Source organism: Ovis aries, chromosome 4 (genome assembly GCF_016772045.2).
Source record: "Ovis aries strain OAR_USU_Benz2616 breed Rambouillet chromosome 4, ARS-UI_Ramb_v3.0, whole genome shotgun sequence".
In the NCBI taxonomy this organism is placed as follows: Eukaryota; Metazoa; Chordata; class Mammalia; order Artiodactyla; family Bovidae; genus Ovis; species Ovis aries.
Genome location: NC_056057.1, coordinates 14,337,780 through 14,351,776, shown reverse-complemented (window position 1 = coordinate 14,351,776; position 13,997 = coordinate 14,337,780). Strand labels below are relative to the sequence as shown.

The following is a 13,997-nucleotide window of genomic DNA, read 5'->3' as shown; positions in this document are numbered from 1 at the left end:
ATGCTGGTTTGATCCCTGGGTTGGGAAGATCCCCTGGAGAAGGGAATGGCAACCCACTCCATTATTCTTGCTTGGAGAATTCCATGGACAGAGGAGTCTGACTGGCTACACTCCATAGGGTCTAAAAGAGTCAGACATTACTGAAGTGACTTAGCAAGCATGCATTTAGGTCTTTGCTCCATTTTTGAGTTAGTTTTTATATATGATGTGAGGTAGGTTCCACCTTCTTTTGCATGTGGATATCCGGTTGTCTTGGAGGCTTTTGTTGAAAAGACAGATCTTTCCCTATTGAATCGTCACCCTTGTTGGAAATTAATTGACCATAAATGTAAAGGTTTATTTCTTGACTCTCAATTGTATGCCACTTGTCTTATGTTCTAAGTCGCTACAGTTGTGTCCAGCTCTTCACCACCCCCTGGACTGTAGCCCACCAGGCTCCTCTGTCCACGGGATTCTCCAGATGAGAATCCTGGCGTGAGTTGCCAATTCCTGCTCCAATTTGTCTTATATGTTTATCTTTATGCCAGTACCACATAGTCTTGATTACAGTGGCTTTGAGGTAAATTTGAAATACAACTTTGTTCTTCTTTCTTGAGATTGTTTTGGTTATTCTGGGCCCCTTGAATTTCTATGTGAATTTTAGGATTTGCTTGTCAGTTTCTAGAAAGACAGTAGCTGGACATTTGATAAGGATTACACTGAATCTGTCACTTTGTGGAGTATTATCATCTGGAGAGCATTAAGTCCTTCTGGCTACAGACTGTCTTTCCATCTATTTAGGTCTTTCATTTCGTCCGACAATGTTTTATAGCTTTTATAGGTTTTGCCTGTCTTTTGTTCATTTTTTTCCTAAGTATTTTATTCCTTTTTCTTCACTTTAGTTCAGTTGCTCAGTCGTGTCCGACTCTTTGAGACCCCATGAATCGCAGCACGCCAGGCCTCCCTGTCCATCACCATCTCCTGGAGTTCACTCAGACTCAAGTCCATCGAGTCCATGATGCCATCCACCCATCTCATCCTCTGTTGTCCCCTTCTCCTCCTGCCCCCAATCCCTCCCAGCATCAGAGTCTTTTCCAGTGAGTCAACTCTTCGCATCAGGTGGCCAAAGTACTGGAGCTTCAGCTTTACCATCATTCCTTCCAAAGAAATCCCAGGGTAGATCTCCTTCAGAATGGACTGGTTGGATCTCCTTGCAGTCCAAGGGACTCTCAAGAGTCTTCTCCAACACCACAGTTCAAAAGCATCAATTCTTCGGCGCTCAGCCTTCTTCACAGTCCAACTCTCACATCCATACATGACCACAGGAAAAACCATAGCCTTGACTAGACAGACCTTAGTCGGCAAAGTAATGTCTCTGCTTTTGAATATGCTATCTAGGTTGGTCATAACTTTCCTTCCAAGGAGTAAGCGTCTTTTAATTTCATGGCTGCAGTCACCATCTGCAGTGATTTTGGAGCCCCAAAGAATAAAGTCTGACACTGTTTCCACTGTTTTCCCATCTATTTCCAATGAAGTGATGGGACCAGATGCCATGATCTTCGTTTTCTGAATGTTGAGCTTTAAGCCAACTTTTTCACTCACCTCTTTCACTTTCATCAAGAGGCTTTTTAGTTCCTCTTCACTTTCTGCCATAAGGGTGGTGTCATCTGCATATCTGAGGTTATTGATATTTGTCCCGGCAATCTTGATTCCAGCTTGTGTTTCTTCCAGTCCAGCGTTTCTCATGATGTACTCTGCATAGAAGTTAAATAAGCAGGGTAACAATATACAGCCTTGACGTACTCCTTTTCCTATATGGAACCGGTCTGTTGTTCCATGTTCCATGTCCAGTTCTAACTGTTGCATTCCCTGGCCTCTCAAGAGGCAGGGCAGGTGGTCTGGTATTCCCATCTCTTTCAGAATTTTCCACAGTTTATTGTGATCCACACAGTCAAAGGCTTTGGCATAGTCAATAAAGCAGAAATAGATGTTTTTCTGGAACTCTCTTGCTTTTTCCATGATCCAGCGGATGTTGGCAATTTGATATCTGGTTCCTCTGCCTTTTCTAAAACCAGCTTGAACATCAGGGAGTTCACGGTTCACGTATTGCTGAAGCCTGGCTTGGAGAATTTTGAGCATTACTTTACTAGCATGTGAGATGAGTGCAGTTGTGCAGTAGTTTGAGCATTCTTTGGCATTGCCTTTCTTTGGGATTGGAATGAAAACTGACCTTTTCCAGTCCTGTGGCCACTGCTGAGTTTTCCAAACTTGCTGGCATATTGAGTGCAGCACTTTCACAGCATCATCTTTCAGGATTTGAAAGAGCTCCACTGGAATTCCATCACCTCCACTAGCTTTGTTCGTAGTGATGCTTTCTAAGGCCCACTTGACTTCACATTCCAAGATGTCTGGCTCTAGATTAGTGATCACATCATCATGATTATCTGGGTCGTGAAGATCTTTCTTGTACAGTTCTTCCGTGTATTCTTGCCACCTCTTCTTAATATCTTCTGCTTCTGTTAGGTCCAGACCATTTCTGTCCTTTATCGAGCCCATCTTTGCATGAAATGTTCCCTTGGTATCTCTAATTTTCTTGAAGAGATCTCTAGTCTTTCCCATTCTGTTGTTTTCCTCTCTTTCTTTGCATTGATCACTGAGGAAGGCTTTCTTATCTCTTCTTGCTATACTCTGGAACTCTGCATTCAGATGCTTATTCCTTTTAAGGCTATTGTAAATTGAATTGTTTTCTTAATTTCTTTTTGGGGTTGCTTACTTCCAGTGCATAGAAGTACATTTGATTTTTGTACACTGATCTTGTATCCTTCAACGTTGCTGGGTTTATTAGTTCAAAGAGTTTTTTAGTGGATTCCTTAGGACTTTGAATATAAGGTCATGTCATCTATGACCCAGCTTTTAAAAATCATAGCTTTTTTTTTTTTTTTTTTTTTTTTACTACAATCATACTGTGTATCCTGGGAAACATATTGAGGGGAATCGGTTGAGTTTTTGAGATTATATTTAGGAAAGAAGCGATTATCACTTTGTAATTGTCTTTTTATGATCTTTAAAAAAATTGCAGCAGACTTTTAGGCTGGAAACATTTGTGTTGGAAGCAAAGTGAAAGTGAAGTGAAGTTGCTCAGTCGTGTCTGACTCTTTGCGACCCCATGGACTGTAGCCTACCAGGCTCCTCCCTCCGTGGGATTCTCCAGGCAAGAGTATTAGAGTGGGTTGCCATTTCCTTCTCCAGCAGATCTTCCTGACTCAGGGATCGAACCCGGGTCTCCTGCATTCCAGGCAGACACTTTAACCTCTGAGCCACCAGGGAAGTCGAAGTCCCCCAAAATAAACTCAAAGACTCTTTGAGTTTATTTGGTAAAGACTCTTTGAGTTTATTTGGTAAAGTCTTGCTTTAAATAATATCATCATTACTTGGTGATATTATGGGAACTTTTGACCTTCCAAACATAGTTTGTTTGGCCCATATTACAATAACAATGATTATACTTTAAGAGATAAGCATTCTAATTTGTTTTTACTTTCAGAAGGAGTGATTGAGCTGAGAAAACTAATACCCAAAATATATATCTAATATTTAGGTATTTATTTCAGTTCTAATTCACTTCACTTCTGATTTCATTTATATTTTACTTCTAATTCAGTTTTGCTTCTTTGCCTATATGGGCTCAACCTCGGGTATGATTTTTAAGACCTTGTACTTAGGGGAGAGACCATCTAATTTTTTTAAGTTAGTAATGAATCTGCCAAGTAATGCTTATTTGAAAGCCATTAGCTGGTGTATTATGAATTACAGTCATCTGTATGTATGTATGTATATATGTATTTATTTCACTGAACCAAATAAGAAACCAAAAAGCATAAAACATTTTCCCCTTTCCTTTCCAGAACTACAAGTTAGGATGATAGGTTTAGAAAGCTCAATGGTAAAGGTTTAGTGATAGGAATGGTCCTAAGATAGCCTGCTAGAGTCTTTCATGGTAAAACTCATGGAATTTTCCATGAAAGCAAGAGTACAGCGCAGAATTTGAAAATATTTTGGTTTTTAGTTTCTCATTTTCCAGTTATGTGATGGAAGGGGTGCCGTTACCTCTGAATGCCTCATCAAGGCATGGGGAAATCTTAATCAAATGTTAAATGAAAAACTGATTTGAGTCTCCTAAAAGGAGAAAAGAATATTAACCAGGGATGATATTAGAGTGTCTTCCAAAGTGAGGAAGGAATTTCAGAACTCAGTGTGACCCTTGGGCTTTTCAGTATTCCTATTCATAAATGCACAGGAAAATGTCAAGGCCAAGAAAACCAATACCCCAGAGTGACTTATTGGAACAGGATGAAGTGTTCAAATACTTAAGTATCTATAAAATATTTTCAGAGAAAAAGTGTGAGTTTTCACAACTGACAAGATTTAATACTTTAATTTCTTAAGAGTTGATTAGCCTTGAAAGTTCAGTTCAGTCGCTCAGTCGTGTCCAACTCTTTGCGACCCCATGAATTGCAGCACGCCAGGCCTCCCTGTCCATCACCAACTCCCGGAGTTCACTCAGACTCAAGTCCATCGAGTCGGTGATGCCATCCAGCCATCTCATCCTCGGTCGTCCCCTTCGCCTCCTGCCCCCAATCCCTCCCAGCATCAGAGTCTTCTCCAATGAGTCAACCAGAATGACTACAGAAACCTTGCTACTTTTCCTTTGTCCACAGTCCTCCTTCCCTCTTACACGTATCATTTGGTTTGTTTAACTAGAATTTGGTAATCTTACACAATTTGGTATTTCAGTACACAAACCTCTGTTAGGTAAGTTTGGAGAGTGAAAAAGAAATTTTGTAGAGATTTTACCAAATAATAAAAAAACTCCAGGTCTTTTTTCTTTTTTCTTTTTTTCCTGTAGAATTCCATGACCAGTTGTTCTTCCCATAGTGACTTTTTCTTCACCACAAATGTTGTGTCAAGATCTTAGGATCTGAAAAATAATACCCACTGCTGGCAAGTGATGCCAGCATCTATTAAGTACCTCAGCCAGGATCTGTCCTGTCTCAGTGACACCAGCTGGCTTTGATCCTCAGTATTTCGATTGGACCCTTAATTCACTTCAAAAGAAAGGAACCCTTCTTCATGCTGTTGCTCTTTACTGAAAAAACTCCCTCACAGATGCATCTGAATAAATCCTCCACAACTTTCAGGACCCAGATGGAGCTTTATCTTCTCCGGGAAGCCTTTTCTCTCCCACTTTGTAAATGCATCCGTCCTTAGACTTGTGTTTCCTTGCTGCTAGGGACCCTGGCCCTTTAGCCCTTAATCCAGCATGGTGTTTGGATGTGCTGTTCAGTTACTTCTCGAGGACTGGCCTTGGAGTCAGCACTGTGTCTTCTCTGGCCCTTCTGCTTCCTGGACCTGGCACAGTGCTCCCACCTGGGCAGGCTGGCTGACGGCTGGCATTTTTAAAGTGGCCAGCATGTTAGAACAGAGGAGACCTGAAGATGGACACCTTTCTCAGGCCCGTGTAGTTTGGACACTGTCCAGCTCCAGGCAACACCGGCCACATAGGCCAGGACGTGAATGTTGTTCACCGGGTTGTACGACCTGCCTGTCTCCGGGGTCTCCAAGTGGTCGGTGTGTACACTTACTGCCTTACATTAGCCCTTCTGAAAAATCTTTCCTGCTTCCTTCCTTTCATATCTTTGGTCTGTTTCAATCCGGGGTTTAAAACCCTTCTGTAGCCTGTTAGGACAGTGTTTTTCAGAGGTTCTGGACCCTTAAATTAGAAAAACACGGTGGTGGTTCAGTCACTAAGTCGTGTCTGACTCTTTGCAACCCCAGGAACTTGTAGCCTGCCAGGCTCTTCTATCCGTGGGATTTCCCAGGCAAGAATACTGGATTGCCATTTCCTTCTCCAGAGGACCTTCCTGACCCAGGTATCAAACCCAGGGTCTGTATTGTAGGCAGATTCTTTACTGCTGAGCTTCTAGGGAAGTCCTAGAAAAATGTAGGATGTTAATTAAAATGCAGCTTCTCTAGTCCACTTGTATCAGCCTAGGCGAGGGCCTGAAGACTTCTATAAGCAAGACTGATAATTCTTATGTGTGTGTGTGTGTGTGTGGGGGGTCAATCCCTAAGTCATGTCCAACTCATTGTGACCCTATGAACTGTAGCCAGCCAGGCCCTTCTGTCCATGGGCTTATCCAGGCAAGAATACTGGAGTGGGTTGCCGTTTCCTTCTGTAGCAGATCTTCCTAGACCAGGGATTGAACCTACATCTCCTGCATTGGCAGGCAGATTCTTTACCACTGAGCCACCAGGGAACCCAGTTAACGATCCTTATGGACTTCACTAAAATCTTAGGGTATGATTGATGAAGTGACTTCAGTAGGGTGCAAACTGTAGTGCCTCAAAAGGTTAATACCACTGTCCTCAACCCGCTACACTGTTGTAAACCTTTTCTTCTTCAGTTAAATTCATAAATTCAGCCACAGCTTAGTGAGTATTTATTTGCTCTATGCCCACCATGGTGCAGGCATGGGGGAGAACCAGATGGGAAAAATATAGTCTTTGTTAATAATCTATGTCAGTTCTGTTCAGTCGCTCAGTTGTGTCCGACTCTTTGTGAACCCATGAACCACAGCACACCAGGCCTCCCTGTCCATCACCAACTGCTGGAGTTCACTCAGACTCACATCCGTCGAGTCAGTGATGCCATCCAGCCATCTCATCCTCGGTCGTCCCCTTCTTCTCATACCTTCAATCTTTCCCAGCATCAGGGTCTTTTCATATGAGTCAGCTCTTCGCGTCAGGTGGCCAAAGTATTGGAGTTTCAGCTTCAGCATCAGTCCTTCCAGTGAATACCCAGGACTGATCTCCTTTAGGATGTACTGGTTGGATCTTCTTGCAGTCCAAGGGACTCTCAAGAGTCTTCTCCAACACCGCAGTTCAAAAGCATCAATTCTTCAGCGCTCAGCTTTCTTTATATCCTACTCTCACATCCATACATGACTACTGGAAAAACCACAGCCTTGACTAGATGGACCTTTGTTGACAAAGTAATGTCTCTGCTTTTTAACATGCTGTCTAGGTTGGTCATAACTTTCCTTCCGAGGAGTAAGTGTCTTTTAATTTCATGGCTGCAATCACCATCTGCAGTGATTTTGGAGCCCCCCAAAATAAAGTCAGCCACTGTTTCAACTATTTCCCCATCTATTTGCCATGAAGTGATGGGAGCGGATGTCATGATCTTAGTTTTCTGAATGTTGAGCTTTAAGCCAACTTTTTCACTCTCCTCTGTGTAGAAAGGTGCTAATAACCTATGTAGAAAGAAAAGATAGATAAAAAAATGTATATTCACACAGACCTAACTGCATACTTAGACCTATCTTTTTGAAAACACATCAGTAGTTCAGATCTGTAGGATAGACAGTTTGTAGAGATAACATGTCTCAGAGATCACATTTAGCTCTAAACTTCAGGGGGATGAGATTTCAATTCTTCAGGCAGACATTTGCATAAGAGAGACAGACTCCCACGGAATAGTGGAGAAAACTCTGTACTTAGGGTTCAGAGTTCACAGTTTTGAATTCGAGTCAGAACTCTAGTAAGCAATAAATGATAGTTACTTATAGGAAAAATAAGATTGTTGGTTAGAGTGAGATGCATTTTATTTATTTATTTTATTTTTTAATTGAAGGATAATTGCTTTACAGAATTTTGTTTTCTATCAAATATCAACATCAATCAGCCATAGGTGTACATGTGTATGGAGAGAGTAACATGGAAACTTCACATTACCCTGTGTAAAATAGACAGCCAATGGGAATTTGCTGTCTCAGGGAACTCAAACAGGGGCTCTGTATCAACCTAGAGGGGTGGGATGGGGAAGGAGATGGGAGGGCGGTTCAAGAGGGAGGGGACATATGAGATGTATTTTAAATTCATTTACTAAGTTTTGAGTCACCTAAATTTATTTAATTTATACTTCTATAGCATATAATGGGAAATAGATGGGGAAACAGTGGAAACAGTGTCAGACTTTATTTTCTGGGGCTCTAAAATCACTGCAGATGGTGACTGCAGTCATGAAATTAAAAGATACTTACTCCTTGGAAGAAAAGTTATGACCAACCTAGATAGCATATTCCAAAGCAGAGACATTACTTTGTCGATTAAGGTCCGTCTAGTCAAGGCTATGGTTTTTCCTGTGGTCATGTATGAGTGTGAGAGTTGGACTGTGAAGAAGGCTAAGCGCCGAAGAATTGATGCTTTTGAACTGTGGTGTTGGAGAAGACTCTTGAGAGTCCCTTGGACAGCAAGGAGATCCAACCAGTCCATTCTGAAGGAGATCTACCCTGGGATTGCTTTGGAAGGAATGATGCTAAAGCTGAAACTCCAGTACTTTGGCCACCTCACGCGAAGAGTTGACTCATTGGAAAAGACTCTGATGCTGGGAGGGATTGGGGGCAGGAGGAGAAGGGGACGACCGAGGATGAGATGGCTGGATGGCATCACGGACTCGATGGACGTGAGTCTGAGTGAACTCCAGGAGTTGGTGATGGACAGGGAGTCGTGGCGTGCTGCGATTCATGGGGTCGCAAAGAGTCGGACGCGACTGAGCGACTGAATTGAACTGATAGCGTATAAATATTAAAATGGATTTTAAAAATGCCTTAGCTTTATATGCCAATGTCAGGTCAATATCTTCTATTTCTTTTTTTTTGTATTAAAACATTTAGTTTGCATGTGTTTAACCTAAAACACATTTTTGCTACATTTAATTGATTTTACTATCCAGCTGATACACCCTTTTTATAACATGCCTGCTTTTGTAAATGTCTCTCATCTTGCTGATGCTGGCAGGAGATACAGAGGGTAATTTTCCTCATCACTGCCAGGGAAGTTCCTGTTGCTCATTGTAATAGTTTGCTGGGCTTGCTGTAACAAAGTGTCACAGGCTGGGTGGCTTAAACAACTGAAACTAATTTCTTACAGTTCTAGAGGCAAGAGTTCAGGGTCGGGGTGTTGGCGTGGTGGGTGTCTTTTGAGGCCTCTCTCCTTGTAAATGATAGTCTTCTCCTTGTGACTTCACGTGGTCTTCCTCTGCATGTCCGTGTCCTAACCCGTTTTTCTTAATAAGGATGGAAGTCATATTATTTTATGCCACCGCCTCATTTGGGCTTCCCTGGTGGCCCAGATGGTAAAGAATCTGTGCAGTGCAGGTGTCCTGGATTTGACCCCTGGGTCAGGAAGATCCCCTGGAGAAGGGAATGGCTACCTACTCCAGTGTTCTTGCCTGGAGAGTCCCATGGACAGAGGAGCCTGTGAGCTACAGTCCATGGGGGCACAAAGTAGTCACTTTTAAGATTCTAAGGGCCATGACCTCAACAATACAAAAACAGCACAGCACATAGATCTCATGTCCTGTCACCTCTGAAGTCTTCTGTTACGGCACACTAAACTTTCATCATGAACTTGGCTCTTCCAGCTGTATCACTAACCTCCTCAAGGTCTGCAGTGCTGGCCTTTTTGTTCCCCAGAGACATCATTTCTTTATGACTTTTACTTATTTTCCATCCACCCATGATTCCAGTTAATATCTTTCCTTACTTCCTATAGGACATTGAGGGAGAGCTCAAGAAAAGGAAGGACCTCATTTGTGATAGTTATCCTATGATTATTTCATTGACCATTATTTTATCAAAATGGTTGGCAGAAAGGACTCTACTTCTCCAGCTTGTCAGAAAAATGGCCAAAAAGTCATTTTTGTTTGTATATTTCTCTAAAATTTTATTATAGTCTATAAACATTTTTTATAGATTAAAAATGTAAATTAATAGATTTTATAGATTAAAAGGTTTCTTTCTTTTGGTCACATCAAAGACGTTTGCTCCTTGGAAGAAAAGCTATGACCAACCTAGACAGCATGTTAAAACGCAGAGACATTACTTTGCTGACAAAGGTCCATCTAGTCAAAGCTATAGTTTTTTTAGTAGTCATGTATGGATGTGAGAGTTAGACCACAAAGAAAGCTGAGCACCAAAGAATTGATGCTTTTGAACTGTGGTGTTGGAGAAGACTCTTGAGAGTCCCTTGGACTGCAGGGACTTCCAACCAGTCCATCGTAAAGGAAATCAGTCCTGAGTGTTCATTCGAAGGACTCATACTAAAGCTGAGGCGTCAATACTTTGGCCACTGATGTGAAGAACTGACTCATTTGAAAACACCCTGATGCTGGGAAAAATTGAAGGCAGGAGGAGAAGGGAATGATAGAGGATGAAGTGGTTGGATGGAATCACTGACTCGATGGACATGAGTTTGAGCAAACTCTGGGAGCTGGTGATGGACAGGGAGGCCTGGCGTGCTGCAGTCCATGGGGTCACAAAGAGTCGGACACGGCTGAGCAACTGAACTGAACTGACTGAATGTAGGATCTTCCTGGACAAGGGGTCATACCCGTGTCTCTGCACTGACAGGCAGATTCTTTACCACTGAGCCACCAGTGGCTCAATAATTAAATCTCAATTCTAGTTTCACTTCATTTTCTTATGTCCTGGCACTCTTTTCTTTTCTTCCTAAAGTAGAGAAACAGAATAAATGCAAAGAAATTGAGGGTTACACTTTAAAAGTTTTTATTTTATTGTCCTCATCAGGGCCAGCCTGAGGTTTTCTGCCATCTTTTATAAAATTTATGCCTGGCATAATTCTGATTTTTACTGCCTCCTCCGTGCAGATACACACCCAATCTTATGCTGATGGCAGCACTACTGTTTCTTCATGGCCAGACTTAAAAACTCTCTGGAAACTTTAAAAGCATGGAATAAAAACTTGTGGGTGTAAGGGGGGTTGGAAGTAGGAAATTTGGGGGAATCAGTGGAAATACATGCCAAAGTTTTTGGCACCCTTTAGAGAGCTAAAGAATTTACTTCTTTTTTTCTTTTTTAAAATAGTTGCAAAGGGGAAGAAAAACAAGGTAGTAGGCACAGTTTGCTCATAAAAGTGAGCAGGTTTGGAAGATGTATTTAGAGATGTGAAGGCCAGGACAAATCCAGGCATGTGATTTGTGTCCCTGTACCCTCCAAGCATACACTCCTGTTGGAAGGTGGGGAGACTAGTAAATAAAAACATGAAGCTTTAGAAAACCTTTAGAAAAGGTTTTTTTGTATCCTTTTTTCTGTTCTCTGCCAGTCCCTTTACAGTTTTGTCTTTAGGTTTTTTTTATTTATAAGTATTAGTTGCTCAGTTCTGTCTAATTCTTTGCTACCCCATGGATTATAGCCCACCAGGCTCTTCTGTCCATGGAATTCTCCAGGCAAAAATATTGGATGGAATAGGTTGCCATTTCCTTCTCCCGACCCAGGGATGGACCCTGGGTCTCCTGCATTGCACACAGATTCTTTACGGTCTGAGCTACTGGGAAAACCCCATAGTAGAGGGTAAAAAGAGGGGGAGAATCAGTATGTGTCAAGTCAGAGTGTTCAGGATAAAGTTAAAGGATTGGACTGTTGGCTCGTTTCCCCATTGCCTTCAAGTGTGGCCTGGTGAACAGTGGAATGTTTTAAAACTCTTTAAAGTCTTAGCACTGTTGAATATATGCTTGAAGGTTTATATCTCATTTCCAAGTCCTCAAAAACATTTTAACGGCTTGATAAGGAGGGCTACATTTAAGAGTTGTATTGCGTTCTCAGTGTGTCTTTATGAATGTGTGAGCTTCCTGCCACTGAAGACTGATTTATACTTTCTGTGCCTAGAAAATAATATTTGTTGAAACTGAACAGATGATGATACGAGACTTGGCTGATTAATGCTGGCCTGCTGCTGCCTTCAGGCCTTTTTGTGTTTGGGTGACCTCTTGATTTTTTCTGTTTTATTGGATGGGATTGTTTCCTTCTACTCCGTCAGACTCCTACGTCTATTTCTGCCGTGACTTTAAAACCTGCGTTTTTAAAGTGGAGTTCCTTTTTATATAAAGAGCGTAGCAATATGCATTTAATAACAGGTTTTAGAAGGAAGTACCTGATTTGCTTTGTTTTAATCTGCTTTGTTGTAATCAGCTTTTCTTTTTCTTTCTTCAGAGGATGTTAAGCAAGTTTTCGGACAGACGACAATCCATCAACATATTCCATTTAACTGGGATTCAGAATTTGTGCAACTACACTTTGGAAAAGAAAGAAAAAGACACCTGACCTACGCAGAATTCACTCAGTTTTTACTGGTGAGTCCAGCTCTTGTAAAAAGTTAAAAAGAATGGATGAATAAATAAAACTAGGATCCTAATCCAAATTTGCTAACCCTGGCCAAACCATCCTATTCGGAAGTATTTCTTCATTAGTACGTAGAAACTATAGGGTTGAACAGGCTCTGACACACTCTGTAGAACCATTTCATGCTTAATGGAATACACTCTGAGGACCCCGGAAATTAAGTGATCTGCTGAAAGGTTATGTACATTAAGAGGGGCGAATTAGAACCTGAACTCTGGGCTTATGACTGGTTCCACTACTGTGTCCGTGCTAAGTCACTCAGGGGTGTCTCTTTGCAACCCTATGGACTGTAGCCTGCCAGGCTCTTCTGTCCGTGGAATTCTCCAGGCAAGAATACTGCAGTGGGTTGCTATTTCCTACTCCAGGGGATCTTCCCCACCCAGGGACTGAACTCACATCTGTTACCTCTGCACTGGCAGGCGAGTTTGACTTCTTGGCTTATGACTGGTTCCACGACTGCTTACTAATAATTTTGTTATCCCTTGAGAAATGGACAGATGTCATCATCAGCATCTAACTGTAGAATTATTAGCCTTTTATAGATAAGACATTGGATCTAAAACTTGCCTGCATATTGGAATCACCTGGGGAGTTTTTGAAACTATTCTTGTTTTGGTCCCCCACCTCTAGAGATTAGACTCTGTGTGTCGGGTGTGTGTTTGTGTCTATGGTGAAGGGCAGAGAGGGCCTGCCTGGCGCTTGGAGTCTTTTGAGGCACTTCTGTTGTGCGGCCAAGTGTGAGAAACACTGTTCAGGGCACATGCTATCCATACTGGCATTCAGCTCTGTGGCAGTTGTCTGCATTTCTGGCATGCCCCTCGGTCCAGTCCCTCCTTCCTCCGCTCTTCACTTCCCCCTTTGGGGTGCTTTCACTGGGCCATTGATGACGCCAACAGAAGACTCGTAACAAAATATGACCACCATTTAGTTTTCCTCCCAAAGCGTAAGATGGTGTTATTCTGATACTGTTTAGTCACTGGAGATCAATATCTGTCTAATATGTAGGTCTACGTGATAAACCACTCTTTCAGATTTTTATGCATTTGTTTCTCTAACAATTTGATTTTATTTATATATTATTAAATATTGACATAATGTTTAAAAGAATTGGTTTGCTGTGTTTTAATTCTGGGTCCTCAGGAAAAATTTGCCAAGGAGATCATCTTTTTCTTTTTTTAATTGAAGTGTAGTTAATGTACAGTGTTATGTTAGTTTTAGATGTACTGTATAAAATAGATGGGGAAACAGTGGACACAGTGTCAGACTTTATTTCTGGGGGCTCCAAAATCACTGCAGATGGTGACTGCAACCATGAAATTAAAAGACGCTTACTCCTTGGAAGGAAAGTTATGACCAACCTAGATAGCATATTGAAAAGCAGAGACATTACTTTGCTGACTAAGATCCGTCTAGTCAAGGCTATGATTTTTCAGTGGTCATGTATGGATGTGAGAGTTGGACTGTGAAGAAGGCTGAGCGTCGAAGAATTGATGCTTTTGAACTGTGGTGTTGGAGAAGACTCTTGAGAGTCCCTTGGACTGCAAGGACATCCAACCAGTCCTTTCTGAAGGAGATCAGCCTGGGATTTCTTTGGAAGGACTGATGCTAAAGCTGAAACTCCAGTACTTTGGCCACCTGATGTGAAGTGTTGACTCATTGGAAAAGACTCTGATGCTGGGAGGGATTGGGGGCAGGAGGAGAAGGGGACGACCGAGGATGAGATGGCTGGATGGCATCACCGACTCGATGGACGTGAGT

At 41.9% G+C, this 13,997-nt stretch overlaps 1 protein-coding gene and 1 non-coding gene across 4 annotated transcripts in view; one reads left to right on the top strand and one right to left on the bottom strand.

Moving 5' to 3' along the window:
* SLC25A13 (solute carrier family 25 member 13) overlaps positions 1-13,997 on the top strand; it is a 230,810-nt gene that overhangs the window by 111,821 nt on the left and 104,992 nt on the right. For all 3 annotated transcript variants that reach the window (XM_012176365.5, XM_004007743.6, XM_060414491.1), the window contains exon 5: positions 12,051-12,190. In XM_012176365.5, coding sequence (XP_012031755.1) covers positions 12,051-12,190 — 140 coding nt within the window. The remainder of the gene's footprint in view (positions 1-12,050; positions 12,191-13,997) is intronic.
* TRNAS-GGA (transfer RNA serine (anticodon GGA)) lies at positions 3,234-3,306 on the bottom strand. The gene has a single exon. It is a non-coding gene; the product is annotated as a tRNA-Ser (tRNA).